This window comes from Dioscorea cayenensis, chromosome 17 (genome assembly GCF_009730915.1).
Source record: "Dioscorea cayenensis subsp. rotundata cultivar TDr96_F1 chromosome 17, TDr96_F1_v2_PseudoChromosome.rev07_lg8_w22 25.fasta, whole genome shotgun sequence".
Lineage (NCBI taxonomy): Eukaryota > Viridiplantae > Streptophyta > Magnoliopsida > Dioscoreales > Dioscoreaceae > Dioscorea > Dioscorea cayenensis.
Genome location: NC_052487.1, coordinates 16,852,944 through 16,868,303, shown reverse-complemented (window position 1 = coordinate 16,868,303; position 15,360 = coordinate 16,852,944). Strand labels below are relative to the sequence as shown.

The window sequence follows — 15,360 nt, the reverse complement described above, 5'->3', positions numbered from 1 at the left end:
TCCACCAATTGTATGGCTCTGTCCAAATCTCCTTCCTCTCGTGCATTTCATCAAACAGCTTCTCTGCCTCCGATATCAAACCATTCTCACAAAGCTTTCCCATCATATTATTGTAGCACCCAACATCTATAGCGCACTTTCGTGGCTCCAAAAAAAACTTGCCTTTCTTGAGGCACTCATTCACCATGATGTTGTGGGTGCCAGTATTGATACCAGTGAAGCTTGGAGGAATATGGGCATCCAGCATAACAACTGAATAATGAGAAAGATTCTCATCAACCAAAGTCTCCTTCATCAACATGCCATCCGTCATATACTTGATTACTGTCTCTGATTCAGTGTAGTTTTCAAACCGAGTAGCATAACCAACCTTCTCACCAGTCACTGCTACTACTCTACGAAGCTGGGTATATCCCTACTTCAGCAAGATATTGAATCACTTATGTTGCCTTCCCTGAATCAGTCTCACCGATCACAACTAAAACTTGATCATCGTGCACAGCTTGGACTAGCTCTTTCTTCAACTTGAAAATCGGAAGGCTCTGCCTTTGCTCCAACTTAGATCTCTAACCAAAGGTCAAAGCTTCCCCTTTCTCTATCCTGATCTTGATATCTTCGATGATATTCTCATTCCTGATCTCGATCATGATCATGGCCGCGCTCCTCCTCCTTCATCTTAGACTCGCATTCGGTCTCGAGCGAAATCCTTCTCCTGTGCTCACCATCGTTAGGATGCGATAGAGCAGGGAAAGTGGAGGAAGATTTCTTCGAGACATGAATTGAGGGGATCTTGGACTTGGATTTTGGAGGAGGTGTAGCATGGATGATGGTGAGCAGCGTGCGGATCATTTCGTCTGGCATCTTGGCACCGTTTTCCTTAAGCTTTACATCGAACTCCTCCACAATCTCCGATTTCCAAGTCAAGCTCAATGATGAACACTGCAAGGACATTATCATCAAACTTCTTCAGACCATTTTCGGCGTCGATCTTTGCAATTGGTGGCTTGAGTTTGGCTCACTTGTGGTTGTAGATCACCGGCGGCGAATCGGAGGCGATGGCTTCATCGAGAGGGAAAGACATGCGGCACCGATAGCAACAACGAGTATTCCTTTCTTTTTCTTTTTTTTCTTTCTCATTTTTTTCTCTATTTTTTTAGTCTTCTCTCTTTTTTTTTATCTAGCCGATTTTTTTCTTTGGCTTCCTCCTCTCTCTCTTTTTTTTTAAAAATTCTTTCTCTTGATTTTTTTTATTTTTTTCCTTGTTTGTTGGTTTTTTTCCCGAGAATTTCATTATCTAAAGTCGGCGGGTGTGGAAGGGAAACGGCAACAGAGGCAGCATGGCAATAGAGGTAGCAGCAGGGGCGACAGGCAACGCAGTGACAACAGCATCCGGCATGCTTAGTAACATTATCTCAGCCATTCAAGCAGCACGGCTTCAACGACGAACACGATAAGCATTAGGCATGCTTGGCGGCATTATCTCAGACATTCAATCAGCCATAGTGTCAAGCGGCGAATAGTGATGAGCGGAGCGGCCAAGGCAACGGGCAGCAACAAGCCGTAGTAATGATTTCTTCTTCTTTTTTTTTTATATATCTATATGAATATAAATTTTGAGAGAAAAAAACCTTCTTTTTTCTCGTCTTCGTCTTCTCTCTCTAAATTTCTTCTTTTTTTCAAATTCGTCTCTTTTTTTTTTTCAATTCTTCCCCTTTTTTAAAAGAATTTTTTCTTCATTCTTATCTTTATCCCAGACCTTCTCGTTCTTATCCCAACCCCATGTGGAATCACAACCACAATACGATAAGGTCAATTCAATTTTTATTTTGAAAATTAATTTCAAAGTATGAAAATTTTGATTTATTATTATTATTTTTAAATAATAATTTTTATTTATTTATTTATTTATTATTATTTTTTTAAATTCAATTAACCCAATTTGCCTTGAGATATATGTTTGGGGTACTTCAGGATTTGCACTTTCTCAAGTTGCCTCGAGGTATGTTCTCAGGCTATATGAAATTTAGGATCGCCTCGAGATGAGTATTTGGGCTATCCTAATATTTGAGATTGCCTCGAGATATGTGTTCTAAAAGGGAAATCTTGTAATTTGCATTTTGTATTTGCCTCGGGATTTGCATCATAGTCCAAAACAATCAAATAATCAATTAAGATTAAGATTAGGATGTTTAAATTTAATCTTAAACATATCCATGATTTAAATTTTATTTAGCTTAGGATTTGAGTTCGATTAGACATATGTTACATTATTTATATAAACAACAAGTTGGAAGCGTCTCAAGCTGCTTCACACCCTCCAACTTGAGGAGGGGTGTTGGAGATGAAGTTCAATCCTTGAAGTTGAAGAACGAGCTCTTAAGCATGAATTGAATAATGTGAAGCTCTTGAGGAAGTCTAAGAGTGGCTTGCAACTCTCTAAATCTGAAGTATTGAAGCAGCTTTTGGAAACTTTTTGTTTCAATTAAATTAGACTTTTGATGAGTCAGTTACCGGCTCAACAGCTTTATTCTATACATTAAGAGAACGTATTGAATGTAACAGGGATACCACGTCAACTTATACCTCCCATCTAATTAGTTTTTGCCACATCAATTTTTTAAATAATTTATTCATTCTTTACTCCACATCATCACCCATTTTATATTTTTAATTTTTTTTTTAAATATCATAACCTTATCTTTAACCCCAAAGAAAAATCTCAAATTTTAGGGTTTTTATCTTTTGGATCCAAACACCTCGCTGCTCTCTGATGATGCATTTGTGATTACGAGACGCATCAGGTTGAACGACGCCGATGTCTCCGGCCGACCAAACGTCAATTGGTGCTAGACCCATCAACTCTTCAAGGAACCTAGGTTTATCGTGCGTAAGAAAATCCGATGGACAAACAGGTATAAGCAGTGGTGATGAAGATAAGTCTCTTACCACATCCAGTGAGAAACACAGAGCTGGTTCCTTAGATAAGAGTGATGATTTATTTGGGGACTAGAAATATGTAAGTTTATTCACTACTTAAATCTTTCGATAGCTCTTTGGCACATTGCAGTTGTTGGATTCAATGTATCTGAGGAATTTTGTTGTAATCTCATTACCCTTATAGAAGGATTATAGTGAAATGGTATGGCATCTTTGTTCCGATCTTTTAGAGATTTGTTTGCTTGGTCTCAAGATGTGAATTGGCTTTATTAATTTTGACTATTCAAATGTCAATATGTTCTTCTGCTTATAATATGATATGGTAATTTATCATTTTATTTTTCCAATTCTTTTCAAAGATCTCGAGACCCCCCCACCCCAAAGACATTTTTTATTGGATCCTTCTACTCCAAGACCAAAGCAATGTTATTTGATCCTTTTCTCATTAGCTTTATTTTGTTTCTCCTGATGTGCTTTGATCTTATTGAATTGATGGATATTAAATGATGTATTGTATTGATTTGATATGAATTTGTTTGGTGTGTTGTGTTTTTGTTTCATGGTAAGGTGCATCAAGGACACTTAGATTAATGGGTTGAGTGATTTCATTTTTGGTTTTCATTTCTCATGGTTGATGGTGGATTGGCTTTCAAGGGACAATGTTGGTTATCAATTAGTAGATCTAGATGTTGGTCCTATGAATGTGTACATCTAAAATAACACTGCCATTTTCAATTAAATTGAATAATGTTTGAGTTTATCATGCCTGGTGTGGATGGAGTTGTTCACTGCCATCTTTTTTTTAGTTATAACTAAAATGATAATGTTCTAAATTTTATATTATTGTGATTATAATCATTTTTGTACTTCAAAAAATTTACTTGCTCTTCAAGTTGCAGAATTCTTCAAGTTTGCCATAAAAAAGTATGAGGTGCCATCTCCTGAATTGAACAACAGAAACATATTGGCTATTAGAATGTACCACCTCAAAAGATTATGGACACCGGATATATTAGTTGTTTAGGGTTTTCAGTGGAGGTTGTGTTAATGCTAATGTATGTATTTGTTGGAACATGTATTTAAGTATATTATCTATGTTAGTAATTTTGTAAGAATCCAATCAGAGGATTCTATTGTAAACCTTATTCTACAATGAATCTTTTATTGTTTTCTAGTGTTTGCACAAGTGTGCTAGTGTTCACACATATACGATCAATAAATCTAGCATTTTCCAATTACTTTTGCCTGCTGTGATATAGTGTTGTGATACTTTTGAAGCAGAGATACCAAAAATCTTTCAATTCTGCATATTAATATGAGCATATGCTCTACTTTTGTTGAGGTGTGATGTTGTTCTTCATCCAAAATTGAATAATAAAATTAAACACAAAATGAAATTGATATCTTTTATTTATGTAGAGATGCATAAAGCAAGAATTATTTAAAGATTCACACCAAACAAAATACAAAAAGATTGCAATTCTTCCTTTCAGTGGAACTAGCATGAATCACAAAGCAAGAAAACAGATATTAATGCTTTGTAGAATTTTTCTAAGAACAAAACATTACACTCTATAAACTCTACTATGCAAAATCTAAAACTTTCACAAGCAAGAACCAAAAGCACAAATATGAATGTTTATTCCAAATCCAATATTATTATAACCATATAATAATAGGCCTCTAATTAAGGAAGGAGATTAAGCCAAGAGATTAACTTTTGCAATAATTGCACAAAAAAGAAGTCATACAATGACTTTCCTAGATTACACAAGATTACAATCACTGTATATATATATGATGTTCACATCTTCCAAATTAGACAACAAAATTCAATACAAAATGAAAGATATATCCTTAAAGCATTACAAACTTTGTTCATTCACTATTGTTGAGATTTCAAACAACAAAATTTTTCATTTTTGTAGAATGGCATCCTTAAAATACAATAGCAAAAAAAAAAATGAATTTCTTTCTAATGGTTTAATTTCACAAAAAATGGATACTGCCACATGATTTCCATCATTTTTGTTGAGGTTCCAAGCCACTTGGCAAGCAGTCCTATACATAAAAGATACTATGCAATTGGGAAAATTACAAAACAATGCATGGAACAATTTTAGACTATAAGTAAAAACACCATGTTTTACCTAAGTAATGAATTGAGATGAATTATTTTTTTTGAGCATTCTTATAAAACTCATGTTAGCTTGAAGACTAAACCCCCAATTGGAAGAAAAGGCCTATATAGAACTCATGTTTATTTGAAAATTGAACCCCAAAATGCAATGATGATCAAAGAAAATTACAGTATATTGAATGAATACTTGCAGAGGATGAATAAATTGGTAGTTTGGAGTTATTGGCACTTGAAAATCTTGATATAAAGGATGAACAAAGCTTTGTTGAGGATACATCACTAGAGAATTTTCATTTGTAAATGATTTGCTTGCTGGAACTTTATAAACAATTAGAAAAATAAGACAAGTTAGATTATAGTAAGACAAGTTGATTGATAAAACATTAGAAAAGAAAAAGTAGATGCAAATACATAATAATACTCGATGCATTCTCTTTTTCTCTTGAATTTTGAGCACTATCTACTTTTTTTCTTCTTCTTTTGACACTTTTCCAATTGACTTTTCATTCTAGAACCTCTGGAACCTTTTGTTTTGATATGTACAGGATCAAGAACAAGCTTCTCATGAATTAAATATCTGAAATCCTAATTAGAACCATCACCAACATCTTCTTGAGTTGTTTTTTGGGAAGCATTTTCCAATTCTTGGACATCTTTGAGGGTAGCCATTTCCTTCTCAACTAATTGTAATGCCTCAATCAATTTGTCTTTAACAATTTTTGTACATTTCTGAGTCAAAGAACTTCTATCAAAAAGGTTGTAACCAATATGGTTTAGCTCATAAGTTGCAATAAGCGAGTTGATTTTTCTTCATTCACCATTCCAACATTGAAATCATTTATGAACATTGACTTTGCTCTTTTTGTCCATCTCTTCATTGTATATGCTTCGGTATCTCTTTTACATTATTCATGACAAGTACCTTTAAAGTGTGATGCCATAATAATCCAAGAGTCTCAAACATATGACAACTACAAGAGATGTTACCATTTGAATGGGAAAATGTTACAAAGTAAACTCTTGCATGGCCATCTTCAGTTAACTAATATATAGAAGTATTTTCATCACTTGCTCCTTCAACACAATTCCACCCAATGCTTTCTATCAACTCATCTGCAAACCTTTTAAACTTGGTAAGAGTATAAACTTGGCAAGCATGTTTCAAAATCCCACGACCATTAACTTTGCTTGATGCTCCATTTTTATATCGGAAATCTTGATTTAATTCTTCTTGACGAAAATATTTTGTCTTTTCCTCATAATGTTCTATAACTTGAATAAGAGACATGGAGGAAATCATAACCTGATGCAATATACTATTTATACTCTCACTCATTTGAGTAGATTTTGTCCTAGCTGAAAAAACATCCATGCTAAAGGTGGGGCACCATTTTGCTCAAAGTTCATATAATCTCTTAAGCCAAGAGTAATCTTTAAGTTCGAATTTTTCAATCATAGCAGCCCAATTAGATTCAAACTCTGTTTTAGTTTCTCATCCATAGAAACATTTGTTAAATTGTGCTTTAAACTCTAAATTTGCAAAACGACCAACAAGGTGTTGTTTGGCATTATTGGAAATATGCCACATACATAATCTATGAGATGACTTTGGAAACATCATCTATATTGCTTTCATCATTGCTTGATCTTGATCAGTAAAAATATTTTTTTGGTTGTTGGTAGCCCATGGCTTCTAAAATTGTTTCAAATAACCAAATAAATGAGTCAATAGTCTCATCTGATAAAAAAGCACAACTAAACAACACACTATTCCAATGATTGTTGATTCTCACAAATGGAGCACTAACCAATTTATACTTATTTGTTCTATAAGTCATGTCAAACACAAGAATATCCCCAAAACAATCATAATCCAATTTTGGTCTTCCATCCCTCCAAAAGAAATTTGTTAACTGATTGTTTTGGTCTACTTGGACTGAATAAAAAAACATTGGGTCTTCAGCTTGCTTCCACTTGAAAAAATTGATAATGCTTTGTGCATTCCCAGCTTCAATCATTTAATCTCTTTCAATTCGCAAGAAATTATGACAATCTCGCTTTGTAAAACTAATATTTTCAAATCCAATTTCTTTTCTAAGGAAATAACCATGAATCTGTTTGTTTCACTCCCGCGGCAACCATTGAAGGAAGAATATCGCCATGCCCCTTTAATATTTTTTTTCCCTGATCTTAAATTGATTCTTTCCTCTAAAGTAGCTAACTCATGGTTATGTTCATCAATTAAGTAAGAAACCATCCAAACACCTTTTTCTATAGTAAACCAAATTTTAGTTTCACAACTAGTCCTTATCTCTAGACGGTTAAATTTTTTCACTTCTCTAGCATCATCATGCTCATTGTATCCAGCTTTTGAGCATAAAAATTCAAGTTGCCTTATGGGTTCACCCAAACTTCAGCGCTTGTTACCTCTTTGAACACTAAACCCTTTACACATAGCCATAGTTGTTCATATCATAGGATACGAGATACATATCACATGATATGTGTCTAAAACACAGGATTTCGATACTATCGGTGGGTGTATCGGTATAATTTAAATTATCATAATTTATCGTGTGTATCTATTAAAATATATCTTATCGTAAGAAGCGGTGATATTTTAAAACTTAAGAATTCAAAAAGTCACAACTCTATCCAAGGGACTTTTTCACTTCAAATGTTTTTTCCTTTTTCCAAAATTTTGACGGCAGAGAAAAAAAATGAGATTCTTGATGGAGAAAATATTGTGTAGACTCTCAGACCCTCGGTTAGTATTTAAATTTTCATATCTAGATTTTAACTTTTTTATTTGTTCTTTTTTTCCTATTATTTATGAAGCTTATCTTTTTTAGGATTTCATAAAAATTTAGATTTTAAGTTTATGATAAGTTTTTCCTTTATTTCAATAGAAACTTTTAAATTGAAAAATAATACAATTTAAATGTATTTATCTAGATCAAACTTGGATAAGATTCATGAGATTTATAAATTTTAAATGAATAGTTCATGTTATAAATTTTAAATGATAATTTGTGATTGTATATACATATATGTAATACAAAATCTATTTTTTTATTAGTTTAATCAAGATTATTCATGGTTTAACTTTTAAATTTTTTTTTTATCAATGTTATCAACATGGCTGATATCAAAAGTAGGAGAAAATAAGATATTATGTATGAACATTGCACCCGAGTTGATAAAGCAAAAAGAATGAAATTAAAATGCAATTATTATGTAGGGATTTATACGTGTGGCTCAAATTGAATGAAACATCATTTAGGAAGGACTCACGAAAATATGGCGGCTTGTATTAAAAACCCTGAAGAAGTTAGAAACTTATTTCAAGGGATACTTAAAGATCTAGAAAAAAAGAAAACTATTGGAGATGATGGGGCTGATGATCTTTTTGAAGAAAATTATGAACAAGTTCCCAGTGGCAGCATAAGAGGAACTTAAGACCTAACAGTTACAAGAGGAGGGAGTAAAAAACAAACCACATTGAATGTAATGCTACAAAAGCATGAGAAAGTATGCAGAGATATATGTAGATTTTTTTATGGTAACTCTATCGCATTTAATGTGGTGAAAAGTCCATTATTTAAGAAGATGATTAAGTCCATTGGTGAATATGGACAAGGATTGAAGCCTCCTAGCTATCATGAAGTAAGGGTTACTTACTTAAAAAAGTAGAGAATATAAATGACTTGCTTGAAAAATATAAGAATGAATGGAAAAAAAATGGGTTGTACATTGATGTCTGATGGTTGGACTGATGGAAGGGGGCGTTCTATCACTAACTTTTTAGCGAATAGCCCTAGTGGAACTATTTTTCTTAAATCTATTGATACATCAAGTATATCTCACAGTTGTGAAAATATGTTTGAATTGCTTGACTCATTGGTTGAAGAAATTGGTGAAGACCATGTGGTACAAGTTTTGACAGATAGTGTTTCAGCTTATGTTTTAGCAGGTGAGAAGCTAATGGAAAAGAGGAAAAAACTTTTTTGGTCTTCATGTGCTGCACATTGTACTGATTTGATGTTAGAAGATATTGGACAATTGCCAATGCATGCTAATACCCTCTCCAAGGCTAAGCAAATTACCACTTTTATCTATCAACATACATTATTGATAAATATGATTAGAAAGTTTGCTAATGGCTATGATTTGATTTGGGCCGGGGTGACAAGATTTACTACTTCCTATCTTACTTTGAGTCGTATGCATGAGTTGAAGAAGGCATTGAGAAGTTTGTTTGTTTTTGAAGAATGGTTAAATAGTCCGTTTGCAAAAAAGAGTGATGGCAAGAAGATGGAAAATTTGGTTGTTGGTGATGCAAAATTTTGGGATGCCATTGTGTATTACTTGAAAAGTGTTATACCATTAGTTAAAGTTTTGAGACTTGTTGATGGAGATTTTAAGCCTGTAATGGGATACATCTTTGAGGCTATGGATAGAGCAAAAGAAAAAATAGCAAAAAATTTTGATGATGTGAGCTCAAGGTATAAAAGAATATAGGACATAATTAATGAAAGGTGGTTGTTGCAACTCCATAAGCCTCTACATGCAGCTGCATACTATCTTAATCCAAGGTATACTTTATTTTTCATTTGTTGATTTAGTTTTTATTTTACTATATATAATTGATTATGTTGCATTTTTTTATACATTTAATCACTTATTAATTTTAAATAGATTTCACTTTGATCCTATTTTCAACTATCAAGATGAGAAAGTGACAGTTGGTTTAATTCAAACTATTGAGAGGACGTATTCGGATGTTCCAACAAGGCTGAAGATAGATAGGCAACTTGAAAATTTTAAAAAGGCTGAGGGGATGTTTTTAATGGATCTGGCGATTGTAACAAGAGATAAAAAGCATTCAGGTATGATTTTAATTTATTTTTGTCTCTATTCTTACTTATATGACAACACATATTTATGTAATTTTGAATTTTAAAAAGTACTTATTCTGTGACTAATATATGTAGCATTGTGGTAGGAAAGCTATGGAAATCAATGCAAAGAGCTTCAAACCCTTGCCATTAGAGTATTAAGCCTCATATGTAGTGCTATAGGACATGAAAGAAATTAGAGTACTTTCGAACATGCACATTCCAAGAAAAGAAATCATTCGGAGCAACAACGTATTAATGCACTTGTTTTCATTCACTACAATATCAATTTGCAATTGAGACAAGAACAAAGACAAGGGAATGGTGATACATACGATCCTATCTCATTATCAGACATGGAATCAGATGATGAACGGATAACAGAAAGAAAAGACCCTTGCTTACCTTAAGATACATCATGGATGGATGTTCATGTATGTTTTTCAGAACTGGCTTCAACAAAAAGGAAAGAGGTCAATTTATATATTCTAACTATAAAATATTTTATAAATTAATAGTTTAATATAATTATTGAATGTGAAAAACTTACCATTTTTATTTCCAGGTCCTAGGAACTTACAAATGCAAACAAAAAAGAAAGGAATAAAGATCGAGATACAAGAAGAAATTCAATATGTCGAAAATGATAATGATGAAGAATTTGATGAATATTTAAATCAGAGAGAAGCTGGAGATAGTGATGTAGCAAATTTGGACATTGATGATGATTTTTGAAAAGTTTTGAAAAAGGCTGGGGAGAGGTCATAGGCCATGTGATTCTAGGAGACTCCAAAGAATAGTGCTCCGAATAGCTTGTTGGTGAAGGGCATCCGAGAGGAAAACGACATGAGAAAGGTGATCTACATTCAGTTTGAAGAATGTGTTGCCAAGGCCAACTCTAAATTTGAAACTCTAAAAATCAAATGGTGAACATGGCAGCGAGAGACGGAGAAGAGAAAAAAAAATACCGAAGAGCTAAACGGTGTCCATGAAAAAAGCTCCAGTGAGATCTGAAATAAAAATTTGGGACTTTTTCTTTGGGGTTAAAGATAAAGTTATGATATTTAAAAAAAATAAAATATAAAATGGGTAAGGATGTGGAGTAAAGAATGAATAAGTTATTAAAAAAATTGATGCGGCAAAAACTGATTGGATGGGGGTATAAGTTGACGTGATATCCCAGTTACATTCAATCCGTTCTCATACATTAGTGAGTGTTGAAGAGATAATGGCGACGCCAGCTAATGGTTGTTACATTAGTGGCCACGTTAGCATTATGTTATAACTATAACAATATAAGAGCTTGTTCTCCTTTCAGACGTTTATTAGAATGAAATATTTGATCTTGTGTTTTTTCTCCTCCCTTCCTAGATGAATGCTTTTGTTGTGCTTCAACAACGGAGTTCTTATTTTCATTGATAATTAATAGTTTACTATTGAATAATATTTTTATAAATTATAAAATAATAATAAAATTATACATTATAGAATCCTAGTGTAACCCTTAGGATTACAGTAAAAATTTTAAATAATTAAAAAGTACATATAATATGAGTTTGAGGTCATAGTAAAAAAAACTAAGAACTAATATTTGATTATAATTAAAAAATAAAACAACGTTAATGGGGTTTTTGATTGTTTGCTATTTATTTGGATTAGGTTTTTTCCTTTAAAAAAATGTATAAAAAAGGAAAAAGAGTTTTTTCATAAATTGATATTTGTTTTGTAAAAAAAAATATTGAAAACTTTTAAAATATAACTCTTTTGTAGAAAAAAGTTTTGGCCGAATGTACTCTTGACCTATTGGTACTACATCCCCTACGTAGGGTATTTGTATTTTTGGGAAAGAAACAGCTTCAATTTTAGTTTATACAAACTGAGGGCACAAGTAAATGGAGGTATTAATCTTTTTCACCAGTGTATGTCCCTGACCTGCTTGTTCACATTCATTAATAAATAAACAAATAAATATAAGTGAAAATTGCCAAAAAACCCCTAAGTTTACAATATTGCCAAAAACACCCCCTTAATTTTGTAATCCCTAAAAACCCCTTCCTTTTAAACTCTATGTTTTTCAAACCCCCAAAGCATGTAACGGTGGTTGACGGAGTGATTTTTAAATTTTATGGACAAAAATGCCCTTGTATGGAAAGTCGTCGCTGCAGCCATTTCGGCGGTTTGAGAGGAAGTGGGGGATTTTTCTTAGGGTAACCCCAAGAGACGAATTTACTAGAGCCGTATACTTATTTTTTTCTCAACTCGCATCTTCAGCTTTTCCCTTTCCGAAGTTGTCTCTACTGGCACATCCTCTGTAATTTCAGCTTTTTCCTTTCCACCGATGTCTCGAACGAGAAGTCCTGCGCAAGTATTCGGTATTTCATCAGTTTGCAATCTAAGGTATTGATTATGGTTTTATGTTAACTATTCTATTACAAAGAAAGATTTTTCAGTTTTGTTTTGTGGTTCTGTTTTTATTGGAAGATATTGAAGTCTGCAGGGGAATTTCTCGGCTGGGGTTTGTTAGCCTATAGGGAGATTTCTCGGCTAGAGTTTTGTTTTGTTTTACATTTTCGTCTGTGTACACGATCGAAATAGTTTTTTGATTGTTATGATTTGTGTAATGTTTATAATGTACGTTTCCACTTTCATTTGATATGCTTGCAGTTTTACAAATGAGGTTTACGTTTAAGAAATGAGAGGTTACCATTTAAATTTTGTTGTCTCTGTTTAAAAAGTGATATCTCTATTTAAGACTTGAGAGATTACCGTTTAAAACCTTATATTTCTGCTTAAATATTTGTGAATACTGCTGGCTGAATGTGTTGTTATTGTCGCAAGCTTGTGATTATGGCGATCAACCTAGTTAATGGGCGATGGTACTTGATACCGGTAGTGAAGACCTTGGCTGAATTGAAAGTACACATAACCCCTCGATACTGGGAGATCATCCGAAGGACACCGTTTGCAGCATTTACTGAGTTGGAAGCTATATTCTAAGAGAGGGCCCTTCTTGATTCTCTATTGCAAAGGTACGATGGCCACACCAATAAATTCAGGATCGGGGAAAGCCTTCTGAGTTTCAGGCCTGAAGATGTGGCCCTCGTTCTTGGTCTACGTTGCGATGGAGACGTAGTCGTGTTTCAGAAGAAAAAAACACGCTCAGCTTTCCAAGAGAGGTATTTATTAAAAACCTACAAGAGACACATAGACTCCATCAAGAGCACTCTTGAGCAACACGTTGGACAGAGGGGAGAAGAAGAAAATTTTGCCAAACTCCTGATGGGGTACCTCATAGGTACAATCCTCTTCCCAAATACCTCATGCTCGGTTCTGAACTGCATCGTTGATTATGTCGATGATCTACCTGGCATAGGGCGATACGCATGGGCGCAAGCGATGCACAAGTGCCTTATGGAGGTCATTCCACAAGCAGCTGCTCGAGTGCAAGCTAGATGCGTGGGGAAGAAGACCAACACAGGGTATATTAAGGGTTGCTCAGTCGCGCTTAACATCTGGTTTTACGAGCTAACCGGAACCAGAAAGAATGTCCGTTTTGGCAAGATCCCAAGGATGCTGTGCTATAGTAAAAATACTTACCGGAAGCAAACGACGATAGAAACCAGTTTGTCATCTCTCGAAGGAAAAGAGGTAATAAATTATGGACAATGTGTTTAACAGTAGTCGTTAATGGTTAAACATATTATTTAGCGCTTAACTGTGTTTATTTACTATTTAAAATGTATTATTAAAAGTTTAAACATTTTGTTCTCTGTTTACGTTTATATTATAATGTTTAAATATAGTTTTTATTGTTTAAACTGAATGATTTTGCTAAGATTGTTTGGTTTACATATGTTAGTTTCCTGAACTGGTTTGGGCGAATGCTGATGAAGATATATTTGTTCGGGCCAACCAACAGGTGGATGCTATTGCTCCGGAACCACTTGCTCGAAGGCAAAATGAGAGGGCAACCTCTTCCTTGCGTGCTCGACGCTGTTCTCCTACTTCCAGCCCAACACGCACACGCATTCCTCGACGCCGAAAAAGCCCTCCCCTACCCCACCAGATTTTGACACCCTCCCTCCTGACCATGACAACGATAGTCCCCCTGATCTTGGCAATCCCCCAACCGTGGTAGCCCCCCGACGGCACTAGGTGACAATGTCACTGCAACTTTTATGCAGGCATGCCATATATTGATGATTGAGTTCCCTCGGCTTGTCGCTAGGGTTGAGACATTGGAAGGACGGTCACAATCGACTGCGTCGTCCCTCCAAACAAATGAAGCACCCGGGACGGACGAGGCATCAAAATTTGATGACAACGACTTCATCAGGATGGCCATTCCAAGACGACCACGTTTGAAGAGACTTGCAAAAAAAAGGAAAACAATAATGTCTCTATATTCACCATCGGCTGACAACGAAACAACAGCAACACCATCGGCGGCTGATGCTGTTACCATTGATGACATGGCCGTTACGGTGGAGGATATCGTAGATGATATTGCCCTTGCCGCGGTTGATAAGATCGTTGACTCTGTTGTAAACGAAATCCCTGACCCAGTGGAACCGGCGACCGATAGTGCGGCATCAAAGATGGACACAATCCTTGAAGAACAAGAACCAGCTAAGGTTGTGTCTCCCGTTGATGTTGTTGCCGTGGCCACGGTTGAGAAGATCGTTGACTCTGTTGTCAATGAAATCATAGTCACGGTGGAACCAAGGGCCGACAGTGTCACATCAAAGACCGACACAATCCCACAACAACAAGAAACAAGTAAAGATATGTCTCTGGTTAATGCTGTCATCGTGCCCGCATCGAAGGAAGATGCTACTGGTGTTGAACACTAACAACCGTCAACAACAGTGCCGCATGATGATCCCAAAATAGTTGTTGACGAGGGGCAAGGGAACGCCACCGCAATGGCAACGAGAGATATGATCCTTGCCAATCAAAAATTAGACGAAGTTCAAAAAGTCTTTATTCTGAAGAAAAAAAAAATACGTTGGACAATTGTGCCTCAACAAATACGAACAGGAGTTGATAAGGATCTTCATTAACTGCCCTATGGACAAGTAAGTTTGAAGTTTTTATGTTGTTATTTAAACTTATATGTTAACCTTTAATTTATATATATAACGTTTAATTATTTGCAATATCATTTAAACATTTGCTATATCAGTTAAATAAGTACAGTCTAATTTAAGTATCTCTATTACCATTTAACCGCAGCACTGTCGTATGGAAAAATGACTCTCTCAGCACCACACGGTCCAGACTATTTACTCTGCTTGAGGGGAAGGAGATGGTCTCAGACGATGTGATGGACACTTTCGTATGCATAATACAAAAGACACTGAGTATAGTGCCATATCCTTATAA

At 34.7% G+C, this 15,360-nt stretch overlaps 1 protein-coding gene across 1 annotated transcript; it reads left to right on the top strand.

The window, feature by feature from the left end:
- Positions 1–8,833: 8,833 nt before the first annotated feature.
- On the top strand, positions 8,834–10,710 carry LOC120281171. Its single transcript, XM_039288072.1, has 3 exons — positions 8,834–9,582; positions 9,776–9,966; positions 10,541–10,710. The coding sequence occupies exons 1-3, from the start codon at positions 8,834–8,836 to the stop codon at positions 10,708–10,710; spliced, it is 1,110 nt and encodes a 369-aa protein (XP_039144006.1).
- The last annotated feature ends 4,650 nt before the right edge of the window (positions 10,711–15,360 follow it).